At 35.7% G+C, this 13,992-nt stretch overlaps 1 protein-coding gene across 2 annotated transcripts in view; it reads left to right on the top strand.

Annotated features, from left to right (window-relative positions):
• The window catches only part of PRKG1 (protein kinase cGMP-dependent 1), a 1,223,752-nt gene that overhangs the window by 442,558 nt on the left and 767,202 nt on the right, over positions 1-13,992 (top strand). For both annotated transcript variants that reach the window (XM_004440002.3, XM_004440001.3), the window contains exon 3: positions 729-842. In XM_004440002.3, coding sequence (XP_004440059.2) covers positions 729-842 — 114 coding nt within the window. The remainder of the gene's footprint in view (positions 1-728; positions 843-13,992) is intronic.

The following is a 13,992-nucleotide window of genomic DNA, read 5'->3' as shown; positions in this document are numbered from 1 at the left end:
ATTTCCGTCATGAATAGCGTTTTCCTTACTTGCAGGCAACAGTGTATATCTAGTGTATGGTGTTTCCTTATTTTTCCTTCACTTGCATTTCGTTTTCCAAGTCCTTTGTGGAACATAAACAGTTCTAGTATCTCTTTTTTTTTTTTTGCCTCTCAACCCTTGTAGTTTGTTTTTCTTTACAGTCAGTGTTGCAGCCCTGGGGCAGATAAAACAGTCTTGCCCAAGTCAGAGAAGATGTATAAAAATAAAAGATACCATGAGCCACAATTAAATAATGCCCAAGGGTCAAAATAATTTCCTTTTCCATAATAGGTGCCTTACTCAAATGAGAATTCCCAAGTGTGAAGTGTGCTGTAGAAACTGTACCCACTTACTCAAGTTTTCTTTAAGATTCAAAATGACGTTAAAATTGGAATTACCATTGTTTTCTAATGTCACATTGGGAATAATTTCATACGTTCACATTTTTTTGTCTCTATCTTTTTCTGATGCTTTCAGTCTCATCTCAAATCTTCTACCAGGGATTAATTTAATAAAGGACATGGATTTCCTAACACATATTTTACTGCATTTCTTGCATTGCATCTTCATAATGACTTTGTTTTAATTGGGTAACTGCTTTGCATTTTTAAAAGTGAGCCTATTACTCCTCATCTCATATTGAAAATGCAACAAAGGAAATGAAGCATGAGAGAAAATTAAAATAATGTGTTTTCTCTTCTTTTTAGATGGAAAGGTTGAAGTTACAAAAGAAGGTGTAAAGCTGTGTACCATGGGTCCAGGAAAAGTGTTCGGGGAGCTGGCTATTCTTTACAACTGTACCCGGACAGCGACCGTCAAGAGTAAGACTGTTTCTTTATTTTTAAAATACTTACAATGTCTTTTTCCCCTAGACCTGTGAGATGTTGATTAACATGCCTCTCAATTTTATCTTTGTGATTTTATTACTCTTTATTTTAGTTTTTGCTTTGCCATACAGTTAATATATTTGTGTTCCTACTAAAGGAAGATTGTTAACAATGAATTCTGCATAACTTAAATTATATTGCTGGTTTATGAAAAGTATCTTTTTAACCAAGAATTCTTATAAATTAGGGTTTCCAAAATGATACCGTTTTATAAATTAGAATTAAACAGGAGTAAGATCTTTTCTTTTTCTGCCTTTAAAACCTCAGGATCATATTTTAAAAATTTTTATATATCTGTCTATTTTGGGTTACACTCACCACATAAATTCTACTTATTCATTCAGTGGTTTAGGAAAAATAAGAGGAGAAATGTCTTTCATCTCATTCAAACATAGAGTGAGATATATCCTGAATTCTAAAACTACGTCTGAGTGTATTCTTGTCTTCAGCTGCTCATCAAGCTGTATATTATAGCATTTTTCTCTTCTACTGATTGAGCTTATTTTAAATCAGGGCAATAAAGCAGCTTGTTTCCCTAATTTTACATGTATGTGTATATATGATTTCTCTAGCAACTTTTATTGCTTGATAGAAGCAGCTGCGATAGTTAGAGGGAAAAAAAGTTGTTTTAAATACTCCTTCTTTCTGACTGCAGGATGTAATGAGTGTATAACAAACAGAGCTGAATCCAAAAGCCAAGAGTGGAAGGTCCATTGTATCTTTAGGCAAATATGTATATTTCATGTTCGAAAAGTTCTTCTGACACATTGATCCCGTGAATGATTGCAATGACATGTTACTTTGATTGGATTGTGTCATTAAAAAAAATACTCTTGGCAAAATGACAATTAAATTGTTAATATCAATTAGTTTTATCTGGATGTCACTATTTTGTATATTGGTTTTTTACTCTTAGAAGCATGGCAAATGACTGACAATATGACATTGAAACAGGTTTTGAAGAACTCAAGAATGCATGGCCAGCTAGGGCCCCAGAAACTGTCTTACATCTCTTATTAGTGAATCACCTTTTTATTCATTGGAATCACTGTGACATCAATTGCAGTTGGGGCCCTTATAAGATGAGTACTTCTTGGCATTTGATTCTTGGTCTCTGAAGGCACAGAACTCTTTTGATTGATAGGCACTGCCATGTTTTTATTTTATGTGATCATTTAAGTACATGACTCAAAGAATAATGAAGCCCAATGAACCATAACAGATTCTGCCAGAACTTTAACTCGCTTGAAAAGTGCCTTAGCTAGAAGAAAGAGTAGTCATGATTCTATTAAGGGAAGAGATTTTACTATCATGCTTCATTTTCATGAGAAATACATTCCTTTTAGTGCAAAAAAAGGACCAGCATAGCACATTTTTATTAGAACAACCTTTCTCAGAATTGTGAATAGTAATTTTTTAAAGTTTTAAAATATTTAAATTTTAAAAATATTTCAACCTTGGATACTGCTCATTTAATATAATGGAAGCTAAAAAATTTCCAAGGGCCAATAGTTGGTAATAACATGATGCTAAATCTTTTGAAATACTGAATTCTTATTAAAGAAATATTTTAAATAGACTAAATGGTGTATCTAAATGAATTTTACAGGAAAAGTAATTTTCATAAGATAATTGCTTTGCTTCATAAAAATCAATTTTCTTATTAGGTTCCGATAAAATGGTGTTAATCTGTACTAGCCTCTATTATACTCGTGTTTGGTAAATTTAAATAGAAAGTGTACATCTGATTCAGCATGAAGGAATTGGGTGCTTAATGCAAATTATAATCCTAACTATTTGGGCGTCAGAACATCCATCATTAAAGGAAATGAGTGATGAAGCATATTCTTTAACAGACTCAGAGATGACCCAAGTGTGTGTGTGTGTGTTTCTTCATTGTGCCTACTTAAGATAATGGAGGTTGTATTGAGAAAAGAGCCTAGGTGTGCAAACACATCTCTGCATTTATAGGTGCAGAGGTTTTGTGCATGAGTAAGGAATAATATCTATCAACAACTGTTCCTTCTGAATGTTGTGAAAGAACTGTAAAGTGTGAATACTGAGTATTTGTTGTTCAGGACCTTTTTGTCTTATCTCTTATAATACCCAGGAGATTGTATTTATGACTGTTGGCCTTAAGTACCATTTTTAATTTATGTTTAAATGATATCCTCAGGCTGATTATTTTACAATTCTGATTAGATCCCATTGTGGATGCTACTTTTACCAAATGACTGCAGAATATAACCCCCAATGCTATCTTACTTTTTAAATGTCATATTTTGAAATGTCCATGTTTGGCTTTTTAGATCCAATCATTTCTCAGGATTCAAGATTTCATCAATTCTTGTCCATTTCTTCTTAACTATCATTCACGAGTGACCATTTGGGGTAACTTTCAAAATGGATTTATCCACTTGGGTGTAAAAGTCTAAGCCTGAGGAGACTGCCCTTCCTACACAATAGCTTGTCTCTCCATGCCATTTTCTATCTCACTTACTTGGCTTTGTGACCCCATCTACCCCAACATCACCCATTTTCTTTCATGGTTGAAAATGTTAATGATCCATTTCTCTTTTCTTTCTTTCTCTTTCTTTCTTTTCTCTTTTCTTTCAGGCTGGGTCAGCCTGAAAGCTGCCTAGCATTTTAATGCATTTTTAATCTCACAGTCATAACTAAAACTTAGGTGACATTCAAGAGCTCTTCGATATACAGGAGTCATTTCTTGTTCAAGAGAACACTTTTTGAAATTGTATCAGACCATGAATAAATAAATTCCAGTGATTTCCTCTACTAACGAATGTGATCTTATCATCTGTGGGTTGTTATTTTAAACTTAGGACATCAAAGAATAGTTTTCTTGTTTTTTTGTTGAGGTATAATTGGCATAGTATTATATTAGTTTCAGGTGTACAACATAATGATTCGATATTTGTGTGTATTGTGAAAAGATCACAACAGTAAGTCGAGTTAACATCCATCACCATACCTAGTTACACAATTTTTTTTTTATAAGAACTTTTAAGGTCTACTTTCTTAGCAACTTTCAAATGTACAATATAGTATTATCTATAGTCACCATGCTGTGTATTACATCCCCATGACTTATTTATTTTATAACTGGAAGTTTGTACCTTTTGACCCTCTTCACCCATTTCACCCACCCCCCAGACCCCCGCCCCTGGCAACCGCCAATGTGTTCTTTGTATCTATGAGCCCAGGTTTTTTGTTTTTGTTTTTTTTAAGATTCCACATAGAATTGAGATCATATAGTATTTGTCTTTCTTTGCCTGTCTTATATCACTGAGCATAATGCGCTCAAGGTCCATCCATGTTGTAGCAAATGGCAAGATTTCCTTTTTTATGGCTGAATAATATTCCACTGTGTGTGTGTGTGTGTATACATACGTACACACACATACAGATGGTACTTGACTTACAATGGTTCGACTTAATGATTTTTCAACTTTACGATGTACAAAAGCGATACGTATTTAGTAGAAACCATACTTCAAATTTTGAATTTTGATCTTTTCCCAGGCTAATGATATGTGGTATGATACTCTCTTGTGATGCTGGGCAGCGGCAGGGAGCCACAGCTCCCATTCAGCCATGCGATCACGGGGGTGAACAACCAATACACTTACAACCATTCTGTACCCAGACAGCCATTCTGTTTTTCACTTTCAACACAGTATTCAATAAATTACATGGCATATTCAACACTTTATTATAAAATAGGCTTTGTGTTACATGATTTTGCCCAATTGTAGGCTAATGTAAGTGTTCTGAGCACGTTTAAGGTAGGCTAGGCTAAGCTATGATATTCAGTTGGTTAGGTGTATTAAATGCATTTTAGACAATGATATTTTCAACCTACGATGGGTGTATCGGGACATGTTCCCATTGTAAGTTGAGGAAGATCTGTACCTTATTTTCTTTATTCATTCATCCATCGATGGAAACTTAGGTTGTTCCCATATCTTGTCTATTGTAAATAATGCTGCAATGAACACGGGGGTGCGTATATCTTTTCAAGTTAGTGTTTTCATTTTCTTTGGATAAATACCCAGAAGTGGGATTGCTTTATCATATAGTAGTTTTATTTTTAATGTTTTGAGAAACCTCCATACTGTTTTCTATGGTGCCTGCACCATTTTACAATCCCACCAACAGTGTACCAGGGTTCCAATTTCTACACGTTCTCATCAACACTTGTGATTTTCTGGTTTTTTGATAGTGGCCATCCTGACAGATGTGAGGTGCTATCTCATTGTGGTTTTGATTTGCATTTCTCTGATTAGTGATATTGAGCATCTTTTCATATACCTGTTGGCCATCTGTACCTCTTCCTTGGAAAAATGTCAATCAGATCCTCTGTCCATTTTAAAATCAGATTGTTTGTTTGTTTTTTGCTATTGAGTTATGTGTATTCTTTATGTATTTGGGATATTAACCCTTTATCAGATATATGATTTGCATATATTTTCTCTCATTTATTAGGTTGCCTTCTCATTTTGTGAATGGTTTCCTTTCCTGTACAGACACTTTTTAGTTTGATGTAGTCCCACTTTTTTATTTTTGCTTTTGTTGCCTTTGCTTTTGGTGTCAATTCCAAAAGATCATCACCAAGACCAATATCAAGGCACTTACCACCTATGTTTTCTTCTAGGAGTTTTATGGTTTTAGATCCTACATTCAAGCCTTTATTCCAAAAAAATAGTGTTCTTATTAAAGCTATGGATTGATATATGCCATAAATTAGGATTATAAGCTTGTTCATAGTGATCTAACTGAAGGAAGTGCCATGGTAGTTTGAAGTAAGCTGTTTGTTTTTCATCTAGGAAAAATTAATTGGCTGAAAATAAATGTGTGCCACTGGTTATTATGTTAGCACCAGGAGGAAGACATGATAGCAGCAAGAATAATAATTTTTTTAAATCAAACCATAGTGCTATGGAAAGAAAACATCATGGTTTCACGATGCAAAAGATCTATATTCATGGTCTACTCCTACCTTATAAAACAGCAGCATTGATTTTCTGCTGAGGAATGAGGATATAAAAATATATAAAATTCATACTATATTGGCAACAAAAATCTAACAAATGTCTTGCGGTTATTCATGGCTTAAATAGGCTCAAGTTTTCTTTATTATCCGTGGTAGGAAAATGGCCACTTTGTGTCTTTCCAGTCACAAACACTCCAGATGCCAGAGGGAGGAAATAATCAGTTGTTATATTGGATTTCCACAACACTAAACAATTAATATCTCCAATGTGGTTTGAATTTCACATTTTATGTAAATATTTTGGATTGTGTAGACAAAGAGTGTTACCATCCACTTTCAAACCCCACAAGGGATAGGAATTTCTAATATGTCCATTGACTCCCCCTTGCTTCCTCAATTCCCATACCTATAAGCATATCATTTCATGTTTTCCTAAAGTGTCACTCCTGGTTGTGATTTCACTTTTGCTCCTGTGATAGCTAAAGCAGTATTAGTTTACACTCACCCTGGGCCTCTTACTCTGCTTCTAGGCCCACGGTTCTTTAAAATAACACAAATGGAAAACTTGAAGTTACCTGAAAATAGAATGGAAAAGGCATTTAGTTTACAATGAGAGAAGGATTCAGTGGCATATCTTGTGTGTGAGTTTGCAAGGACATTTATGCTAGTGTCTTCTTTTACCTGGATTTCTCACAACTAGTTCTCACATCTACACAGGGATATTCTTTGCAGTTCGAATCATATGGCTCTTTGCTCCAAATTCAGTTGTACATGCATTAGGGTGTTTTTGCCTGACGATACTAAATTAAAGCCTGTTCCTCTCACTTTGAGTTTCCAGCTCACAAAACCCCAAACCTTGGGTAGTGTATTATTCAGTCTCATTCAAATGGGCTCCAGTAAAAACTCAGGAATGAAAAGTCTCTCTCTTTGTAGGAAAATATCTCGATACCAGTTTAAGATAATCACCACAGAAAATTATCTGCAAAAAATGTCTGCAGTGAGTGTGGAGGCTCTTTTATGAATTTACTTGAGCAAAATATCTCAGTAATTCTTTCTCCTTAGATTATTTATAACAAGCATTTAAAAATTCCTCAGTACTAAAATACTTCAGTACTTACACACATGAGCCTAAACATCTTACAAGAAATATGACAAATTGATGACTTTCATAACATCTGGTAAAAATATTTTTCTGCTTTGGTTTGAATACTTCAAGTTTCCATACTTAAGCTTTTCTAGGATATTTGTAAAGCGGGGTGTTGACTAATTAAGATATTTCATTGTGCCATAGACATTTTAAGAATAAAGTTAAAAGAATTTGAATTTTTCTGTTTACTTTTATTTTTAAAAATAAATTTAAGTCGATGCAGTGGATGGTTTGTACATTCTCTTGAAGCTCTGTTTCAAATATTATATTATTTAACCTGACTCAGAAACATCTGCCAACTATCAAAAACCTAAAAAGATGAATTTAAAAAAAAAAACAAAAGGAGATTTGACTAAAATTTCTTGCTGAAATGTCTCTATGTGCTATAAATGTAATGCCTATACCTATAAGGTCAACATACAGTAATCTTACCTTATGCACAGTTTTGCTTTCCATGGTTTCTGTCACTTGCAGTCAATCACGATCCTTATTAAATGGAAAATTCCAGAAATAATAAGTTTAAACTGCATGCTGTTCTGAGTAGCTGTCCTGCTCCGTCCGCCCAGGAAATGAATCATCCCGTTGTCCAGTGTATCCACACTGTATATGCTACCTGCCCGTTAGTCACTTAGTAGTCATCTAGGTTATCAGATGGCTGTCGCAGTATCATAATGCTTGTGTTTAAGTAACTCTTATTTGACTTAATAATGGCCCCAAAGTATAAGAGTAGTGATGCTAGCAGTTCGGATATACCAAAGAGAAGCCATAAGCGCTTTCTTTAAGCGAAAAGGTGAAAGTTCTTGACTTAATAAGGAAAGAAAAAGAATCGTATGCTGAGGTTGCTAAGATCTACAGTAGCTTTTATTACAGTATATTGTTATAATTGTTCTATTTTATTATTAGTTATTGTTGTTAATCTCTTACTGTGCCTAATTTATAAATTAGACTATCATGTTTATGTATGTATAGAAAAAAACATAGTACATATAGGGTTCGATACTATCCATGGTTTCAGGCATCCACTGGAGGTCTTGGAACGTGTCCTCACAGATAAGGGGGTCCTACTATACAGGGCTTTTTATTGGGAAAGAAATGAATGCTAATTTTATTGTTAATGAAAAGGAATCGTAGGTGAAGCTCTTGTAGTGGATGTAAACCTTGAAAATTTCTTAAGATGACTGAATCAAGAAGCAATTAGATACTTTTTAGACAATAACATTATAGAGTTCCATAAAGCATCACATTTGTGATAAAGATACATTCAGATGTGAAAATGAAGCAACATTGGCTGCCAGTACAAACAATGTCATATGTGCAGTGATTACCTGAGGTCTTAATGAGCAGGAACAACCAGATACTGTCATGCTCTATGTGCCACAGCACAAAAGCAGAGAAGATAACTGTGCTGAAGAGACAGTCTCTGTTCTGCCTTTGAGAGGCAAATTAAAAAGATGCATGCGTTGCTTTCTCCAAGTCTAATGCATGCTTTCTACCAAGAATCCTGAAAGAAAAGAGAGAAGACACAAAATTTAGGCTAATGATGACTAGAAATGTGACCCTGATCACAGAAGGAATAGTCCAGTAACTTTCCAGGAATTGTCATCATCCTAGACAATGAAGCAAACAGTGTATTATGGCAGCATCTTAGGGAAGGAGGTACACTTGTTTAGTGAGTTAATTAGACAATATTCTTCTTACTAAAATTTTTTATCACATTTGTGTATTAAAGAAGACTGTGAAATTAGTAACATAAATCCACTTATGTAATCCCTGAAAAATAAATATCTTTAATAAAGGAATCAATTCACTAGATACCAATGATGCCACATAACAGACTAACATGAACAAATGGAAGTACAGAAACTGCTCTTTAATATCATTCCTTTATTGTTTAAGTGGATTAAAAGTGAATTTCAGAGAAGAAGAAAACAATTATTAAACTACAATTTTTTTTCTTGTACTGATTGAGAAGTTTTTTTCTAGTCTTGATGGGAACTGTGACAGAATTTATTTATGATTTATACTTAACTACTTCCCCAAAAGATTTGAGTCAAATATTGACTAGGTCTGGTGGACAGGCATATGTTAGCAGTCCTTCTTGGGCAAAAAAAACAAATAAACAAAAAACTACTCACAGTCAAAGGAAGGCCTTAGTACTTAATTCCTTCTTAAGGTTAGGTAAATTACTCTCTCCCTCCTTCCTTTAATTAATCATGAGTACCTTGAATGTTCCCTATATCTAGAGAATAGTCAGGCTTAAATTCATGAGGTATTATTATTAAAGATCACAGATAATTTACTATTAAATCCAAATGGGCAAGGAGGGCTTTTTTTTTTGGCACTTGCATTAATCCTGCACAATTAGTAATTTTCCCAGAAAGACCTGCATCATAAAAAGTTCCTACACAATCTAAAGCTTGTGTCAGATTTTGGAATATGAATCTTCATTCATTCATTTAATAATTTGCTAAGAGGTAATTTAAGTACTTACTTAGCTGATTGAAAGAATAAAAAGCAAAGTAGTAACAAGGGTCAATACTGTATATTCTGTAACTGTTTTTTTAAAAAGGCAACTTTCTTGGGGGCCGGCCCTGTGGCTTAGCAGTTAAGTGCCTGCACTCCGCTGCTGGCGGCCCGGGTTCGGATCCCGGGCGAGCACCGACGCACCGCTTCTCCGGCCATGCTGAGGCCGCGTCCCACATACAGCAACTAGAAGGCTGTGCAACTACGACATACAACTATCTACCGGGGCTTTGGGGGAAAATAAATAAATAAATAAAAATTAAAAAAAAAAAAAAGGAAACTTTCTTGTCCGTGGATTGTGATTGGATTCCTAATGGATGCTCAACAGTAACAACAAATAATAAGAGCAGATAACATTTGAAGGCTATGAGTGATGCACTAGGCTCAGAGCTTTTGGAATATATGTCAGTGTTACCCCTATTTTATTGCTGAAGTAACTGAGATGTAGAGCACGTAAGTGACTGGTTCCATATCACATAGCTAGTTACAGGGATGGCAATGAGTTTGACGCTACTTTGCTATGCTGATGCTGTCACAAGCTTTTAAAGTCTATCTGCAGTGGTTCATTTTGGTTTAAGTACAAGTGCACTTATCCGACTACTTCTGTTGGCCTAAAGAATCTATTTTCACAAAAAGTTACACAGCATGTTACAATTTTTTTTAATTGTAACACATGGACCTACATTAAGTATATCTGTTACAAAAGGATGAGTTGTGTAACATAATGATGAGTGGGTCATAGGCTTAAAGCCTTAGAGACACTTAGTAAGCCATCAGAACCAATAGCGGGATCTAGTTTTTGCAATGCATTGAATCACGAGAGTTTCATGTAATGAAACTTTATGGTTCAATATTTAAGACATTACTAAGTAGCTACATATTATATAAAATCTATTAGTTGATGAGTTTCTTTAAGGTAGGAATTGTGAAAATCTAAACAGCATTTCAAAAACATTGGATGAAGAATAAGGAAGGAAATATTTTTGTTGTTGCATAACAAATACATGAAAGCAAAAGAAAAACTTGAATCATGATGTATGTGTCTGCCTTTGTTTTCCCCTTGAATTTCCTTTAACTACTGAGGAAATGTAATCTCAGCAATTCATTCATGAATCTGAGAAGCCTACTCTTCTTATGGGGTGTCCTTTGTTGACTGGATAATTTTCTAAGTAATCATGATAACAATGCTTTATAATTTACAATCTGTCATCTATGCATTATCTAACATGCTCCTTACAATATCCCAGACTAGTAGGTTGTCCAACCTCTAGTCCAACTAGAGGTTGTCCCTGATTTTCCACAGAGAAAATGGAGGCCAAGATCATAGAGTCCAGTAATGCTAGTTCATTAACAAACCCTCTGATGCACAGTTAGGAAGCAGTGTTTGAAGCACTTGGTATAGGCATTCCTCCTTTCCTCCCTGAGATGTGTAGACTCCTGAATAAGGTCTGTGTTATGTCTACTAACCATACATAAAGTGTGGACTTGTGATTGGGGAACTTCAAATGTTTCTCAAAGTGTGGTCCCAGGAAGAGCAGCATCAGCATCATCTAGGCACTTGTTGGAGGATGCCAGAGATTTTGCATTTCTATCTATCGAATCAGAAATTTTGGGGGTGAGTCACAATAACCTGTGTAAAACAAGCCTTCCAGGTGATTCTGACACATCTAAAGTTTGAAAACCACTGGTCTGCATCCTACGGTGCTAAATTTGTATTAATCTATATTTATGCACACTCTCCCACGAATTGTCAATATTCAAGTATTTAAAAGAAAATTACAGACACTATGATAAGTAGTCAGTATTATTCTTGGCATGATTGTAGTTTTTTCTAATTGTTTCGTTGCTGTTGAGCAGAGATATTTAAGAAAAGTTGCATTTTTCTTTTAAGGAGTGAAATACAGCATTAGTGAAAGAGTACTAGCATTGTGCAGATTATTAACATATTCTTTTGAAGGAGAGTGAGAAGTAAAATTAAAAGAAGAACAGGTTGAGAGGGAAGGAAAAAATTAAAAAATCATAGGTTGCTGGGCCATGTTGTTAACAAGAATAACTCTGAGATTTATTGAATTTGATGGCTAAGATGTTGGTAGGAAAACAACAAAGAAAAAGCTTCATTTGATCTTTGTTGTTCTTTGTCGTGTACATAAGTATACTTGGATTAGGTAAAAACAAATGTAGACGGACATTTTTAAGAGAATAACTGAGTTGGTGATGTCTGAATAAGTGGAATGTTTTTCACTAATGGGTTTAATCCAATCCATTGGACCAACAGTGGAAAAGGTCTTTGATGGTCAGTGTAGGTTGTCATTGATTTAGATCATAGTGCAAGTCCAGGCAATCCTAGATGGATTGCATATATCTTCATGTCTGATAATAGGAAGATAAAAAGATGTCCATATATCACAGTCATTGAGAAGGAAATGAGGAATTCCTTGGAATTGAGACATTCAGAGATCTGAGGCCTGGAGTATTGAAGGACAGGTAAAGGAAATGAGCCGGCTAATTTCTGCAGCAGTCTTTAAGGACAGAGTTCTCACTGTGAATGTGGCAGTAGGTCCTAGAAAGTCGGTATCAACTTCTCAGAAGGGCAAGGAATAAAGGGTCGAGAAATTATCTGGGCTTGGGAAGCTGAACAGTGTCTTCTACAGCTGAGTGTTCTTTACCACTTATTTTCTCTGAAGGACAGTCTGCCTTCCTAATAATACACACTTTGTACCCTCGTAATTCCTCCCACTCGAATAGAGCAAGTTTTTATTGACTTGAAAGCCTTGTTGTCTGTAGTTTTCTGAGGGAAAACAGTATTGTTCATATTATCGTCATAACTGATTTTTTTTTGTTTTATTTCCAAAGCAAAATCTCATGGAGTGCTTTTGTGTATGATGTTTGTAAGAACAGACTTTTCTGGTTACAAAGTGGGGGAGCAGCCTCCAGGAGCCCCATCCAGTGGCCCTGTACCCCCTTACTCTTCATTCCTTCTCACTCTTCCCCCTGGGTTAAGTAGTTCTATGGCATTTTTTTAGTTCAGGTCAGGTAACACAGTTTGAAAACCACTGCTCTAGTTGAATCCAAGCTTACATTGAGTATCTAAGTAGTGGTAATTCTTTATGAACTATCTTTATACACTTGGCTCTGTGTAGTATCTCTGACTTGTCCAATGGTCCTGCACCACAGGGATTGATAACGCCGTTGCACAGGTGAGGCTACTGAGCTTTTGAGGGCTTAAGAAACTTCTTTAAGGTCACACATCTAGATTGCTAAACTATACCTCTCTCCTTGACAGTCCTCAGTAAGACATTGAACTACATTATCTCAAGCTTTCTTTCTGGCAGTTGATAGATGAAGATCCAACTTCAGATCTGTACTGTCATTCATCAAGAAATTCTTAGACTCATACCAAATTCTTGAGACACTGCGAGATGCCTTAGAGAGCATCACTGAGAGAGAGGGCATATCCCTACAACTAAGATATTTATGATCTAGTTGGAAGACAGGATAAGGATTGATTATAAGGAGAAATAAAGAAATTTTGAGAGAGAAATCACTCTGCACTGCCATGGACAGGCTTTGTGGAGAAGTTAGAAATTGACCTGTGCCAAAATTGAAGAGTAGAATATTTCAGAGTGTAGGATCTGGAATCCTATTGCCTGGGTTCAGATTCCCTGCCACTTTCTAGTTGTGTGCCCTTGGGAAAACAACTCAATGTTCCTGGGCCTCAGTTCTTTTGCTTTTAAAATGGTAAGGACCTGCCTTATGACTGTGGCAAAGATTAAATAAGGGAATGTCTGTGAAAGGCTTAACGCAGAAACTGGCATGTAATGCATCAGTAAACACTTCTGTTATAGTTGTTGTTACCATCACAACCAAAACTATAAAAGCATGAAAGGATTCTTTCATGGTAGTTGGGGGCGTTCATTTTTTGCGGAACCTGAGAAGTACCATTGAGGAACCCCAAGCACAGTTTGAAACTCATGGGTAGAGAAGTGTAGAAGAAGGAATGGGCCATGTTTCAGAGGCTGAGGTCCCTGGAAGGATCCCAGATCCTGAGGTACTTGTCCTTTCACCACAGCCATTACTCAGCAAAGTTGGTTCAGATGTGTACTTTGAATGAACTGGTACAAGAAACACTAATATCTAAAACAAACTACAGGTAAGGATACTGGAACAGTGTTCAGATTACACACGCTAGGCATTCCAGTGCAATACTTCTGCGTGGAGGCATGACTTTGGACTGTGAGGAAGTAGAGTATTTACATTACGTGTGTTGTCTGAAGTCCTGTTGTCATTGCTTCACTCCTGAGCAGAATTCTCAAGACTTCCCTGGGAAATATTTGTGGGTGTTTGTGGGTTGTGTGCACAGCCCTGAGTAAGTGCCTAGTGCATCAAGGCCTTGGACAAATTAA

This window comes from Ceratotherium simum, chromosome 6 (genome assembly GCF_057802395.1).
Source record: "Ceratotherium simum simum isolate JZ-2026a chromosome 6, ASM5780239v1, whole genome shotgun sequence".
Classification (NCBI taxonomy): domain Eukaryota; kingdom Metazoa; phylum Chordata; class Mammalia; order Perissodactyla; family Rhinocerotidae; genus Ceratotherium; species Ceratotherium simum.
This window is presented reverse-complemented; position numbering and strand designations above follow the sequence as displayed.